This window comes from Arachis duranensis, chromosome 2 (genome assembly GCF_000817695.3).
Source record: "Arachis duranensis cultivar V14167 chromosome 2, aradu.V14167.gnm2.J7QH, whole genome shotgun sequence".
Taxonomy (NCBI): domain Eukaryota; kingdom Viridiplantae; phylum Streptophyta; class Magnoliopsida; order Fabales; family Fabaceae; genus Arachis; species Arachis duranensis.
In genome coordinates, this window is record NC_029773.3 from 12,545,750 (window position 1) to 12,560,401 (window position 14,652).

The 14,652-nt window shown below is 37.5% G+C and overlaps 2 protein-coding genes across 9 annotated transcripts; one reads left to right on the top strand and one right to left on the bottom strand.

Annotated features, from left to right (window-relative positions):
• The first annotated feature begins 5,103 nt into the window (after positions 1 to 5,103).
• Positions 5,104 to 7,213, top strand: LOC107473620 (uncharacterized). The gene is made up of 6 exons (XM_016093201.1): positions 5,104 to 5,382; positions 5,465 to 5,814; positions 5,862 to 6,081; positions 6,207 to 6,215; positions 6,309 to 6,317; positions 6,704 to 7,213. The coding sequence occupies exons 1-6, from the start codon at positions 5,104 to 5,106 to the stop codon at positions 7,211 to 7,213; spliced, it is 1,377 nt and encodes a 458-aa protein (XP_015948687.1).
• A 1,054-nt stretch (positions 7,214 to 8,267) lies between these two features.
• Positions 8,268 to 14,532, bottom strand: LOC107473592 (pentatricopeptide repeat-containing protein At1g12775, mitochondrial). Of its 8 annotated transcripts, XR_008005861.1 has the most exons (6): positions 14,012 to 14,532; positions 13,628 to 13,738; positions 12,079 to 12,347; positions 10,618 to 10,966; positions 8,995 to 9,096; positions 8,268 to 8,919 (listed from the first exon to the last, which is right to left on the bottom strand). XR_008005861.1 is itself a non-coding variant. In XM_021135076.2 (5 exons), the coding sequence occupies exon 3, from the start codon at positions 12,287 to 12,289 to the stop codon at positions 10,919 to 10,921; it is 1,371 nt and encodes a 456-aa protein (XP_020990735.1). In that variant the 5' UTR covers positions 12,290 to 12,347; positions 13,628 to 13,738; positions 14,012 to 14,532; the 3' UTR covers positions 8,268 to 8,919; positions 8,995 to 9,096; positions 10,618 to 10,918. The 8 variants fall into 8 exon arrangements, 6 of the variants coding, with proteins under 6 accessions (XP_020990735.1, XP_052113105.1, XP_052113104.1 ...); XR_008005860.1 differs by lacking the exon at positions 10,618 to 10,966; XM_021135076.2 differs by having other exon boundaries at positions 10,618 to 12,347.
• Positions 14,533 to 14,652: the final 120 nt, after the last annotated feature.

Here is a 14,652-nt window from a genome sequence, read left to right on the forward strand (position 1 = left end):
AGAAGGATGATGGAGAGGTATCGTAGTAATAAAATGGATCTACATATGGTGTTTATTGATTTGGAAAAAGCGTATGATAGGGTACCAAGGGAGGTCTTATGGAAGGTTTTAGAAAAGAGGAGAGTAAGGTTCACATATATTCGGGCAATTAAAGACATGTATGATGGGGCCACAACTAGTGTGAAGACTCAAGGTGGTGCGACAGAGGAATTTTCTATTGGTATAGGATTACACCAGGGATCATCCTTAAGTCCATACCTTTTCACAGTAGTCTTGGAAGTACTCACAGAGCACATCCAAGAGCCTGTGCCATGGTGCATGCTTTTTGCCGATGATATCGTCCTTATGGGAGAGTCAAGAGAAGACCTAAATAAGAAGTTGGAGTTATGGAGAGAAGCTTTAGAAGTGTATGGTCTGCGCATAAGCCGTAGCAAGACAGAATATATGGAATGTAAGTTCAGTCTGAGAAGGGAAAACCCTAAAATAGAGGTGAAGATTGGAGAAAACATCCTACGAAAAGTTAAAAGTTTTAAGTATCTTGGGTGCATCATACAGGATAATGGAGAAATTGAACAGGATGTAAATCATAGGATCCAAGCAGGTTGGTCAAAATGGCTGAGTGCATCTGGTTTTATATGCGACAAAAAAGTGCCTTTAAAACTTAAAGGTAAATTCTATCGCATCGCTATAAGACCGGCTATGCTTTATGGTACGGAGTGTTGGGCGGCTAAAGGGGAGCACGAACATAAGCTGAGTGTGGCAGAGATGAAGATGTTGAGATGGATGAGTGGTCATACGCGATTGGATAGAATAAGGAATGAAGATATAAGGGAGAGAGTTGGAGTAGCACCCATTGTGGAAAAGATGGTTGAATCGCGTCTCAGGTGGTTTGGACATGTGAGAAGAAGACCGATAGAACATCCAGTCAGGAGGGTGGATGAGATGGAAGATGGACAAAGGGCGAAAGGCAGAGGAAGACCTAAGAAGACCATCCATGAGGTGGCCAAACGAGATCTACATGTAAACGGTCTCTCTGTAGACATGATACATGATAGAGCACAATGGCGTCGTTTGATTCATGTAGCCGACCCCACTTAGTGGGACAAGGCTTTGTTGTTGTTGTTGTTTGTTTGTTGCATCCATTGAAGATAAGATAAAATGTAAGGTAGAACCCTTACATAATAATGATTCATATTCAAATCTCATACCTTCTTTTTTTTTCCCTTAAGAATCATATGCATGATTATTATATCGGACTGAATAAATGGGTTATATTTAATTATTCTCTTTCTTCCTTATCTGTCCTTTTATCCCGCGATTTTTACTACATATCTCTATCTGTATATCTATTGCTATTAGCTTACAGTTTGGAGAGAAGATTACCGGTAGTGGTCATGACGAAGATCTTTCATTAGATATCAGAGGTCAGTAGAGTTTACACTAATTCAGAGTTGTATTGTGTTCACTGTCTCATGTGTTTGAATGTCCAATTTCAACTTTCCATATATTATTTGCTTGATTTTTTTCTTCCAAAATAAAGAGTTTATCTATTTTAAAATTAAAATTTTTTAATTGAGATGTGTTTATAAATAGAGACAGTACTCATGGATTGATTCAGAGTTTTCTCACTTTTCTCTGGCCCATTGTATTATTTTTTTAATAGAGTTTGTTTTATAAATTGTAGTCTGGTTTTTCCTTCACCTCTTTTATCCCATTTTAAAATAAGAATTCCCATGAATATGATAAATAAGATTAATCCTGAAAAGAAAACATGGACTCTTAAGGTAAGGATGAGTAGGCTTTGGACTATTTCCAATTTCAGTGGTCAGCTCCTCCTAAATTCTATGGAGTTGATTTTAATTGATAAATCTGTGAGTTCTGATGTTTCAAGCATGCCTTATTTAATATATTATGGTATAATCTTATTTTGTTTTAAATGCATTGTTCTTTGGTTGATTTGGAGTGTTTTTTTTTGGTGTTTATAACTCTTAAACGTGAAATTTAACATGTTAGATCCTTATCTCATGCTCACTTTAATCTACTCCTGGATTTATTTGTTCCGTTTGAAAATATTATTTGTATTTAATGTTTGGCTCTTTGTAGTTGTCTTCTATTTTGTAGTTAGAGATCTTTTTTGCTGTTATTTTATTTAATGTGTGCGAATTATACATTTCTTCTGGTGGTCGGTGATACCAAAGTTGATACAAATTGTTTTGTGTATTGTCAAGACTACAAGATACAAACTACTGTTCAAAAACCTATGATTCATAGGTTCAAGCTCTTTCTTGTTCCAAATCAAGGATCATATAGGGCCACTAAGTTCAAATCTTTGATTCCATAGTTTAGGTTAAATATAATTTTATTTCTGTAAATTACTGCTTAATAATACAATTTTTTCTTATATTTTGATTTTGTGATTTCGAATAATTATTTGTAGGGTTGTTAAGTCACCACATAATCATATTACTCATATCACCTTTCTTCTTTTTAAACCATTAAAGTTATTGCTTTATCTATTTTATTTTGGAAAATGATTCATTGTGCCATAAGCTGATCCACTGAGATTCATGATTATTTTGAAAATTTTAAATATGGTTAAAAATTAACAAAGAAAAAAAAGGCAAAGAGTATTTAATTTGTCAGACTTTTAGCACTTTTTAAAATTGTGTGCTTTTTAAATCTTAATATAGAGCTAGATTAAAATGTTATGAGGCTATTAAAAATTTGTATTTTCTATACAAAAATGCTTTCTTGATTTTTTGGAATTGTTGTTTGAGTTGACTTCTTTCTTGTTAGTGATATTTTACAACTCTATACTTCTTTAATTTTATGCCTTTGTGGGTAGGATAGATATTTTTAAGAGTAATGGAATAAGATCATGTGATTTGTTGAATCTGATAGGTTGAAAAAAAATTTAGAGACACATAAGGAACCTTTTTATTTTTCATATAGCATATTAAAAATAGATTATATTTTGTGCATTCCAATAGCCGTGGAGTATTTATCCAAGCATCACTTTCACAACATTTAGGAATAAAGAATAGAAGAGAAAGCAAAAAAGTAAGGTCTTCTATAGTGTGCTCTCTCTCTCATTTAAGTTAAGATTCGGATTAAAAGGTAATGGTCAAGAGATTTGTAAAAACGAGTTGAAGTTGAGGTAAGCATCAAAGTGGTCCCTGAAGTTATCTTTGAGGTTCAAAGTAATTCTTGAAGTTAAAAATTTGTCTAGATTGTCCCTGAAGTTGATCTCCGGTACTCATAGTGGTCTTTCTAGTGAATTTCGTCCAGTTGGCGCAACCAGAAAGCTGACCTGGCGTCGTTGGTGACACGTTAGCAGCCCAAAACAACGTCGTTTGTGGGGTGGCACCAAAAAGACATAAAACGACGTTGTTTTATGCCAAAAAAACCCCTCCCTCAACGTTACACTAACGTATCACATCCCACACTCAAACACTCAAACACATAAACACAACACAAAGCAGAGCTCTCTTCTTCTCCGTTACCCTCTTCACTGGCGCCAGTGCTATTGCAGTCACCGGAGCGTATTTCGGTGGAGAACCTAAGCTCCAGAGAATCGCCTTCATCATCTGCATCAGACAGAGAGTTGTGAAGACGAATTTCTCTGATATAGGTACGCAAAAAAAGATATAAATGTGTGGTGAAGTTCTGTTTTTTGAATTTTGTTGTTAATCTATTATTCACAAGGGGAAAAATATTTTCTTGGAGTGTTTTGTGTTGGAATGCATGCTTGTGTTTTGGGGTAGTGGCTAGGGTTTGATCAGGAGGAGGTTTCTTAGTGGTTAGGCTAACTAAGGGGGTTTTTGTTAAGACGGAAACTTGTTTTCTATGTCCAAGGGTTTATTGCAGTTACAGTTTTAGTTATGGAGTTAGTAAGTTGGTAATGTGGTTGAAGTTTAGGGAGGCTGATATAAGAATAAAATTTTTTAAATTGCAGATGGGTGATGATTTGATTACCATCCTATTTCACCATGGAGGATCATTCATCACAGATGTTAATGGAGGTGTGACTTACAATGGTGGAGATGTCTCTGAGTTGCCAGGAGTTGATACAGAAAAACTGGATGTCTTCTTTGTCCGAGACTACCACAAGGATCTTGGATATGACAAGGTCAGTCAAACATGGTGGCTAGTTCCTAATAGGACGTTGCAAAATGGTATAAGGGCTTTAACAAATGACAAGAAGCTGTTGGAGATGTGCTACCTTGGTCAGCAGAACAAGGGAGTTGTTCATGTTTACTATGAACATGGAGTCTCAGAACCTCTGTACATTGAGGAAGCAGAGGCAGTTTCATCTAAAGGGAAGGAGCACTTGGTGATACATGATTTGAATCCCACCCCAAACCCCACCACCAATGATAATGCCGAGCCAATTCCCACCACAGCAGCATCTACTCCAACCTCTGCACCAAATGACACCACTATTCCCACCAAAAAATCAGACTCAACTACAAAGCTCCCACCTATTTCAATTACTGTTAGTAAACCAGCAAAAAAAAATACGCCCTTACCCCACTGCAACTCCTATGTCAAACCCCAATCCACCCCCAAAACAGTGACTCAACCCAGTAATACCAAGCCGAAAAACCCACCCAAAAAAATGTCGCTCCCCACTGAAATTCCTAAACCATGGTCGAAATCAAAAGAGACCAAGAAGTCTGCTGTACCAAGGAGAGGGACTAGGAATGTAAAATCTGCAGTACCAAAACCATATGGAAGGAGGCCATTAACAAGAGCAGCTGCTAGTGGAACTAGTGTAAGACGTAATGGTAAAGGAAAACAGCCCCAAACAGAACATATGATTGTCTAGATCAGAGGATTCCTCAGATAGTGAAGCAGGTGATGGTTGTAAGGAGGATGACCCATATCGGCCTGATGGTGATTTAGTGTTTAGTGAGGAAGATGTAGGTGTGGAGAGAGTAGCAGGAAAGAAAAAAACAAATGTGAAATTCAGAACTAGGATAGATAAGAAAACTTCTAAATAGAAGAGGGATGTAATGGTTGAGGATGATGGTCCCGTGTGTGCTGATTCAGGCTCTGAGGATGATGCACGTTTTTTTTGGACCAATTCCTAGGTTCGGGTCCATGGGAACATATGATGATGCCCAAGATGAAGGTTATGAGGAATCTGATGGTGGAGACTCATGGCACTCAGAAGAACTGAAGACTCCTCCAAACTCTGAGGATGAATTGGAGGAGGTTGATTCGGATGAGGTTTTTCCCGTGTTCAGAGATGAAGGTAGGTTTGGGGAGCTTAGCCTTGTTGTTGGAATGACATTTACTACAAAGATGGAATTCAAAGAGGCTGTGTGTGAATATTGTATACAGGAGGGTCGAAGGATTTGGTTTAAAAAGAATGATAATGTAAGAATGAGAGCAGTGTGTAAGGATGAGAACTGTGGATGGTTTGTGTATGCTGCTAACAACACTGAATAATTGCTAGCAGATCAAGATGTTCAATGATGATCACAGTTGTGCAAGGGAAACCAAAAATAGATTGGCTAATAGGAAGTGGCTGGCCGAAAAATTGGTGAAGAAGCTACGAAAATATCCTAACTTAAGACACTGTAAGGTTGCTCAGTATTTTAAGACAAAATGTGACTTGGAACTAAGCAAGTGTTCACTGACTTGGGCCTTAGGAGATGCTAGGGCTGTTGTGTATGGTGATGCTGCTGCCCAGTATGGGATGGTAAGGGATTATGGGCTGACACTGCTTAGGAGTAACCCAGGCTCTACTGTCACAGTTGGAGTTATCCCTCAGCCCAACCCTGATGATGAACCAATATTTGAAAAGATGTACATCTGCTTGGGTGCCTGTAAGAAGGGTTTCTGGCTGGCTGCAGACCGCTCATAGGCTTGGATGGAGCTTTTCTGAAGACCCAGCATGGTGGCCAGATCTTGTCTGCAATTGGACAAGATGCAAACAATCACATATATGTGATTGCATATGCAATTGTCCTTGTTGAAAATACTGAAAACTGGAGGTGGTTCTTGGAATTACTTCATCAAGACTTGGGAAATTATAAGCAAAACAAGCTCTGTTTCATTTCAGATATGCAGAAGGTACAATTTATCCATTTATTTGTTGTTTTGTTGTTGTATAATTTGTATAGGCTGCTCTGATAGTAGCATGAGTAATTGCATAATTTGTATAATTTGTATAGGCTGCTCTGATATAATTTGTATAGGCTGCTCTGGTATTAGCATGAGTAATTGCATAATTGGTATACTTTGTATAGGCTGCTCTGATATTAGCATCAGTAATTGCATAGTTTGTATAATTTGTATAGGCTATTCTGGTATAATTTGTATAGGCTGCTCTAATATTTGTTGTTTTGTTGTTGTATAATTTCGTTTTATATATGCTGAACTGCTAAACTGTTGTGTATATAATGAAATCCTACTTTGCCTAAATAGATTGACTACTGCTTAATGAACTGGTACATATATATTGAACTGATATGTAATGCAACGAACAAGGACTAAATTGATGTTACTTATAAAATTGTAGGGACTAAATTGATGTCACTTATAAAACTAAAGAGATCAGTTTGATGCTCGATAACATGTATGTCACTGTTTTCTTTTTTAAATTCAGGGCCTAATCCATGCTGTTAAGGAGGTTTTTCCAGGTATCCATCACATATTCTGTGTGTGGCACTTATGGAAGAATTTCAATAAGTAGTGGAAAGATCTCCAGCTAAGAGGGTTGCTATGGGAGTGTGCAAGGTGCACCAGCCAAGATGGGTTCCTAGAGAGTATAAAAAAGATTGAGAGGGTTAACAAGGAAGCTTGTGAGTATTTGAACAAGTGGCCTAGAGACTCTTGGAGCCGGGCTTTCTTCAGCAACGCACCTAAAATAGACAATATCTGCAACAATGCTTGTGAAGTCTTCAACTCAAGAATCAAAGAAGCTAGAGCCAAACCTATCATTACACTGTTAGAGGAAGTCAGACTGTATGCAATGAGGTCAATCTCTAGGAACAAAGTGAAGCTTAGTTCGAGCACTGGTATTCTACCACCTATACAGCGCAGCAGATTGGAAAAAATAAGGAAGGAGTCAAAGAGTTGGGTCCCGATGTGGTCTGGTGACTCTGAGTACGAGAAATTCGAGGTTCACGAGTGGCCGACTAACATGGTTGTTGATCTGGAAAATATATACAATAAAAGAGTGGCATTATCAATTAGAGAGTGAAAATACCCACTTCCCTCTTAAAGTACTATCACAAGAAAAGGATGGTGGACGAATTATGGAATGGATTCCCATTATCAAATTCAATCAACCATGATTTTGCATTTCGAAGCATGATGTTTGATGAATAAAGAGCATTTCAGACGTTGGTGATCAAAGGAGATTCACATACTTAAAAGCAAAGAAAAAAAATACTTGCTGCTTTCCCAAATCCTACCTGACATTTAAAATAATAACTACATTAGACCAAAAAAAAAAAAATTCAACACAGACAACAATTGGATTGTGCTAGGTTTAAAACTTGGAGAAATATGTAACAGGTTTGTGTGCTAGCTGTATCCTAAACAATTGCACTGCCAAAATTTTAAAAAGATTTTGAAATATTGAACAAAGATCGATCTTTCATTAAATTCTAAAAAGAAACATGAGAACGGAGCTGGAAGAAAAAGCAACTTTGCAGAGATATGTTCATCATGTTTTTGAGATAAATAGTAGCCAAGTTTAAGTATAAGGAGAGACACTTGGTGTACTTTAGTTCCAATTGATGGCCATAATTTATAGTTATATCTCAAAACCAATTTCAAATTGCTAGCGACAGAAACAATGCCTCTTTCAGTCTCTCATATTTCACTTATTCAACCTTCTCAAATATTGTTCTCTGGAAGATCACTTAAAAAATTACTTCCAAGAAATGAGTTAATAGTCAAAATCGTCCTTGAAAGATACCTCGATCTCCATTTTGATCCTTGAAAGATAAAATTAATCAAAATCGTCCTCGAAAGATACACGACTTGGTCACGTTAGTCCTTCCGTCAGTTGGATGATAACGTGTCACGTTAAGTGCCACGTGGTAGGTCAGTATGCCACGTGTCACTTGACATGTAAAAAAGTTTTTTATAATCAAAATAGTCCTTGAAAGTCCAGTTATAAATTATTTTCATCCCTCAAATTTTAAAAATTAGTCAAACTAGTCCTTAATAGGATCCTCTTAAGAGCACTATTCATAAACAACGATTCCGGAGGTTCTTCTCCTCAAAATTCAGTATCAATAGCAGCATTAGCCATCAAAAGGTGAAGTTAAAAAATTGAACTCCGAGCTGAAACACTACTACACAATAATATCTACTCATTCAATCAATCCAAATCAAAACACCATTACATTTCAACAGGAATTCCTGCTATTTCTGAGGAAGAGTAGAAGTTACAGACCATCTATTTGTAAAAAGTACTGACTGAAAATGGATATTGATCCTTTTATCCGCACTCCGCACTCCGCGCTCCGCACAATGCTTTCGGTGGCAGTTTCTTCTTCTTCTCTCTCTTCCTCCCTCTTCCATTCCCTTTCACTTCTCAGCTTCAACACTCATCGGCACCCTTTCACTTTCACTTCTCCACCTACTTCACTTTTTAGCCTCAACACTCATAGGTGTATAACATTGTAACTTTTCAAGGTAGGCAAACTGCTAACTAAACACCTCAGTAAGACAAGCTTTAGAACAAAAAGGTGGATTCTAAAACAACATTTAGATGTGGAAACAAGTGACTATGAAGTATGAACTTAATTGAAGTAACAAATGTTAACCTTAGAAACCTTGATATAATTGAAGGGTTGTTAACTGATCATACCATATTTGAACAAGTCTTGAGGGAGTGGGTGGAAATTGCTGGCAATGGCATATATAATTCCGAGTACAACATCAGTTGTGATGCTGCCAAAATAATTAACTCAGAACCAAAGTTATAAAAGCAAATAAGTGAGAGGTAGGTATTTAGTATTAGCATACCCCTGATCTAAAAAGAGTAACTCTGCTTTCTCATCCATAGTTCCATACTAAGCACCTCAGGTCGAATTCCCAGATATGGAAGAGCTGTGGCCTCAACCAAACCTGTCAAAACAAAACTGCCTGTGAATAAATTAGTGGATTAAAATTAAAATCCTATTATTAGGATGTGGTTAGTTCCATGATAAGGTTTTGAAAACAAATCCTAATCCACAAGCGAGAGAGGTTAGTGTAACGGTTTGCCATTCCCAAAGTACCTCCCATCGGCTGAGAAGAGGCCAATTGGTATCGGGTTTGTTAGGTGCGTTGAAGAAGCAAACAGAATGAAGACCCTGTGGAGTAGGTGGAGAAGTGAAAGTGAAAGGGCGCCGATGAGTGTTGAGGCTGAGAAGTGAAGGGGAATGGAAGAGGGAGGAAGAGAGAGAAGAAGAAGAAACTGCCACCGAAAGCATTGTGCGGAGTGCGGAGTGTGGATAAGAGGATCAACTGCCAGCCGCAGCCGAGGGAACCTCTGATGCTGTGATTGGGATCGAACCAGAGAACGAGCTGCCCGGAGCATGTGCCGTCGAGAAAGGGCGCGAAGAAGGCAGCGATGAGGTGAAGGTCTCTGGTTGGAGAAGGAGCTAAATTGGGGAAAGGTGAAGAAGAACCTTGTATTGATGAATTGCAAGGCTTGGGAATTGAAGATGATGAAAAGAAGAATAAGAAGAAAAACTGTGAAGAAGAAGAGAAGAACGGCGACGTTTCAAGGCTAGGAAAGCCTTCTATCAATACGGCGTCATTTTGGTTGTCTGCCACGTTGGCAGTTAACGGCCCACGTCAGTGACCGTTTGCCAACTCAGCTACAGAGATGACGGAAGGACAAATGTGATCAAATGGGATATCTTTGGGGGACAAATTTGATTAATTTTATCTTTGGGGGACAAAAATAGAGATCGAGGTATCTTTCAAGGACGATTTTGATTATTAACTCTCCAAGAAATGCTACACAGTCCAAAAGCAAACCAATCATTTGAAAAGTTTGATTGTGCAACCAAGAAAGTGAGGATTAAACTTCTCTTAGCCAATGTGAAAGGAAAACACACTGAATAAATTGGAAACCAAGGAATGTTTGCTATTTACTGCTCAGATTATTTTAAAAAAAAATTCCGTAAAGGTAATCACTAGCCAGATTCAAAATAAAAAAAGTACATGGATGATCATAGTAATTCCAACTACACTCCCTAAATATTCTAAACATAAGAAATTAACCAATGACACAAGGTTATAATAAAATTTTGAGGACATAGGAATGTTTAGACTTCAGTAATGATATAGCCATGAATAGTCCATCATTCTTGACATAAAAGCAATAAACTTTTTCAGCTCACCTAGCTAATAGTTCATTCTTTGTCAATCCTTAAGTTCCATACTAAGTTTTTATATAGGTTGGTTTGAATTCTATATATTTATACTGCACAATCATGTATAAACCACCTTGTAAGCACTTGGCAGTCTAGAAATTCGTCCTAAGACAGAGCCTCAAATCAAATCTTACTCTAAACCTTAATAGGATGAATAAAAATCATAATAAAACTTTTCAACATAAAAAGAAACAGCTTTAGTTGAAAAACAATAATGTATTACCTTCTTTTATTGCTTCAACATGCCTCTAAAGATCATTTTACAAAGAAACTTCTCTACTTTTTCTTTTTCATTTTTCTCAAGAGCATGAACAATTGCAAAAGCAGTTATATCATCTAGAGCACGACTATTGCCATCCATTTGATAGCAAGCTTGTTGCTTTGTCGAACAAGCCCTCCTTAGTTCTTACACAGCCCATTGGTCATAGCATCAAATGCTTTCACATCTCGCCAACCTTTATTATGGAGAAGGTTGAAAACCTCTTCAGCAGTTTTATCTCTCCCGTGATTATACAATCCATCGATCAGTATGGTGTATGGCATAAGGACCAACCCCCCTTGCCAAAAATTTTCTGAAATAATTCAATTGCAACATCAAGATGACTACCTTTACATAAACTGTCCAACAAGATATTGTAAGTAATAATATTTGGGGACTGGCCTCTAGCATACATATCCTCAAGAAGATTTTGCACATCAGGTATTCTCCCTGATTTGCAAAAGCCATCAATAAGAGAATTATATGTTACGGTACTTGGAATCAAATTTCTCTGGGGCATCTCTTTAAAGAGTGTTACAGCTTCATCCAATCTTTTGTGTTTACAATATCCATTTATCATAATACTATAACTCCAGACACACAGAGCCAGACCAATTTTCTTCATATCACCAAATAAACTTGCTGCTTCATCCACTTTGCCAATTAAAATGTATCCATATATTAATGTATTGTATGTGACTACGTCAGGCTTGATTCCTCTGTCCATCAACATATCAAACACTTGTTTGGCTTCTATTATTCTTCGATCTTTACATAATGCATTGACTAGAATGTTATAGGTACATACATCTGGGTTAATGTCTTTAACAACCATATCATTCAACAATTGAGTTGCTTCTTTTAAACGACCGGTACAACACAAACCATGAATCAGAGAATTGTATGAGACAACATCAGGATAAACTCCTCGAGAAATCATCTCTGAGAACAAATTTTGTGTCTCATTTACAAGACCATCTTTACCCAATCCATCAATAATTGTTCTGTACATTACTATGTTAGGCTTAACTGTATAACTCTCTAGCTTTTGCAAAAGCTCCATGGCGGCTCTTGCTTGCCCCATTTTACATAGACTACTAATTAAGATCCCATAACTAACCTCATCAAGCTGAAAACCTAGAGATATTAGTTTGTCATGAAACCGTAGGGCTTCCCTAACCTTGCCGTTTATACAGAACCCTTTGATGAGTGTGGTCAGTGTTATGATATTCAATTCATGACCCATCTTGATAATCTTGGCCAATGCAGAGAAAGCAGAATTCATTTGACCCAAATGGCAAAAACAATTGATCAACATGCTCAGACTAATCATGGAAGGAGCGATACCCTTAAACTCCATTTGTGCAAAAAGAAAAATAGCAGTGGGATATTCTTTCATGTTAACAACAGACATCAAAATCTTACCAAGTTCGAGTTGAGATGAAGTGCGGTGCTCATTCATGAGGCGAATGAAAAAGGCAACAGCATCATCAATGTTAGTGTGGAACCCAGAAACACTCTTCTTAGCGGTTAATGTTGCTGCCAAATGGGAGTCAGGTTTTGCATTTGAGGAAGAGTGAGAAGCATTGCGAAGAGAAACAAGTTTGAGAAGGCCACATCTTCTGTTGTTTGTCATTGCAATTCGGCATGTTACTTACGGTTCTCTTTCTCTTCGTTTCTCAATAAGGTTTTTCCTGTTATGAAATAAAGTGAATGTGTTAGTTGGTGGTGCACATGATTTATCACATTAATTGAGTACATAGTTACCCACATTGCAGAATTGGAAAAGAATTTGACCCTACGTGTTACAAATTATTGTAACATTACTGCCTACAAGAGAAATATATATTGTGTTTATTTTATGTCTAACCTAATGGTATCTTTCTTGGATTGCGTAGGAGGAGTGGCATGAACACAGCATGGCAGAAAGAGAGAGATGGTGAAAAATTGAAAATACAATCATAGCTAACATTGATTAACAAACATAACTATATATATCAACAAAGACTAACAGCCAACATCATCACAAAATCAAAATCAAATTCATGAAGCAACATAGAATTTTAACACAAAAATAAATTACATTATTAGAAACATTATTAATTGGGATAAAATCAAATTCAAGAAGCAGAATGCCAAATCAATTCCCAATTGTGGGTTATCCCCGAGATCAATGATTATCAACAGTTCGTGGGTTATTCCCGGAATCAATGATTATCAATTCGTGGGTTTTTTTTCCGTATTTGAAACCATTAATTAAAACAAAATCCACTTTCCATTCTTTAAATTTTCCTTAACTTTCTTAGACATTCTTTTCCCAAAAGCCTCAACCACCAAAATCGTTTCATAATCTCTACCTTTGAAATCTTGAATCAAATCTGTTTCAAGCACTTAGGTCTACCCTTAATACTTTTAAAAAGATACTCACTTTTTAATTTTATAAACAATTCTTTTTCTTAAATAAATTAAAATCGAAACATAATTCTTTTCTATATAAATCGAACTCAAAATAGTATAATTCTTTCTTTAATAAATTCAACTCAAAATATAATAAATAAAACCCAAAACAAAATCTATTCTTTTCAATAAATTCAAAATCAAATAATATAATTTCCCAAATCTAAATTTTTATAAAATAATTTATAAAATCTCAGCAGCACCTCCTCTAAAACTCGGACTTAACCACCCTTACGGGTTCTCTTTTTCTTAACAATTGACCAACCTTTTTCTCAACAATTATCAAACAGACAATTCTCAATCAATCAGACATTCACAATTCATAATAATTAACAAATGAATCAGACATTCCCAAATAATCAAGAAGTCAAACACATACTCATTAAATTCAGTCACAAGTCCAACTCAAACTTATCATTCAGTCATTCCAAACAATCACAAATTATTTGCAATTACCCACTAGACTTCCGTGGCATTCATAAATTAAATCAGTTAATTTCAAATTAAAATCCCCTACCTCAACTTTCGAATTTCGCAGAAACTGAATTGAAGGCGCGGTTGCAACGTGACGATTGGCTAAGCCGCAACCAGCAACCCAACAGCTTCATTCTTTACACAACCAACGAACCTACCTCCAATGGCGACGGCAGCGGAGTAATTCACAGTAACAGGTTTATTTAACATAAATACTTTAACGACAACCTTCATAGCAGGAACAGAATAACAGAAATAGGGATAAACCTCACCAGGATAGTGGCGGCTCCAACGATAGTTCTCCGGCGATCAGAACGGCTGGCGACGGCAGCGGAGTAATTCACAGTAACAGGTTTATTTAACATAAATACTTTAACGACAACCTTCATAGCAGGAACAGAATAACAGAAATAGGGATAAACCTCACCAGGATAGTGGCGGCTCCAACGATAGTTCTCCGGCGATCAGAACGGCGACAACGGCAGCGGACAGCTCGACGGCAGCAAGGAGGTACGGCGGCAAGGTGGCAGCGCTGCTTCTCCCTCACGAACTCGTCTCTTTCTCCCCCTCCTCTGCTCGCGATTCACGGCGGCGGCAGAAGCTTCATCGACGGCGACGTAGCAGCAGTGACGGAACGGCGATCTCCGACGGCGAGCTTGGTAGCGACCAGGCGCGACAGGGCTGGCGGCGTCCTCTCCTCCAACGCGTTTCCCGTAGCGGCAGCTCTCTGTCTCAACGTCTCTCTCTCTCCTGCGATGGCTTGGCGGTGACGCGATGGCGGTGGCGAGGCGGCTGGACAGCGGCAGCAGCGTGGCACATCCTCTCTTCTAATCGCAGCTCCGTCCCTTCGCTCGTTGGTTCTCTTTTCTTTGTTTCTTTCTTACTGTTGCTGCGTTGTGTTAGAGAAAGGGGAAAAGTGTGTATGGTGAGGGAGGTTAGGGTTAGGTTACAAATTTGGGAATTAAATTATTTAATTAAATTATATATCTTATTATTATTTTTTTATTATTAGAACTTTAATTTCAATTTAAATGAACTAACTAATTACAATAAAATTTGTACATAAAT

What these genes read in the sequence shown, in the direction of transcription:
- LOC107473620 (XM_016093201.1), top strand. Translation starts at nt 5,104, where the DNA reads ATGGGAACATATGATGATGCCCAAGATGAAGGTTATGAGGAATCTGAT. An exon ending in GGTTTAAAAAGAATGATAAT is followed by an intron (nt 5,383 to 5,464) that starts GTAAGAATGAGA and finishes AATTGCTAGCAG; the next exon opens with ATCAAGATGTTCAATGATGA. An exon ending in GAACCAATATTTGAAAAGAT is followed by an intron (nt 5,815 to 5,861) that starts GTACATCTGCTT and finishes GGCTGGCTGCAG; the next exon opens with ACCGCTCATAGGCTTGGATG.
- LOC107473592 (XM_052257147.1), bottom strand. Translation starts at nt 12,289, where the DNA reads ATGACAAACAACAGAAGATGTGGCCTTCTCAAACTTGTTTCTCTTCGC.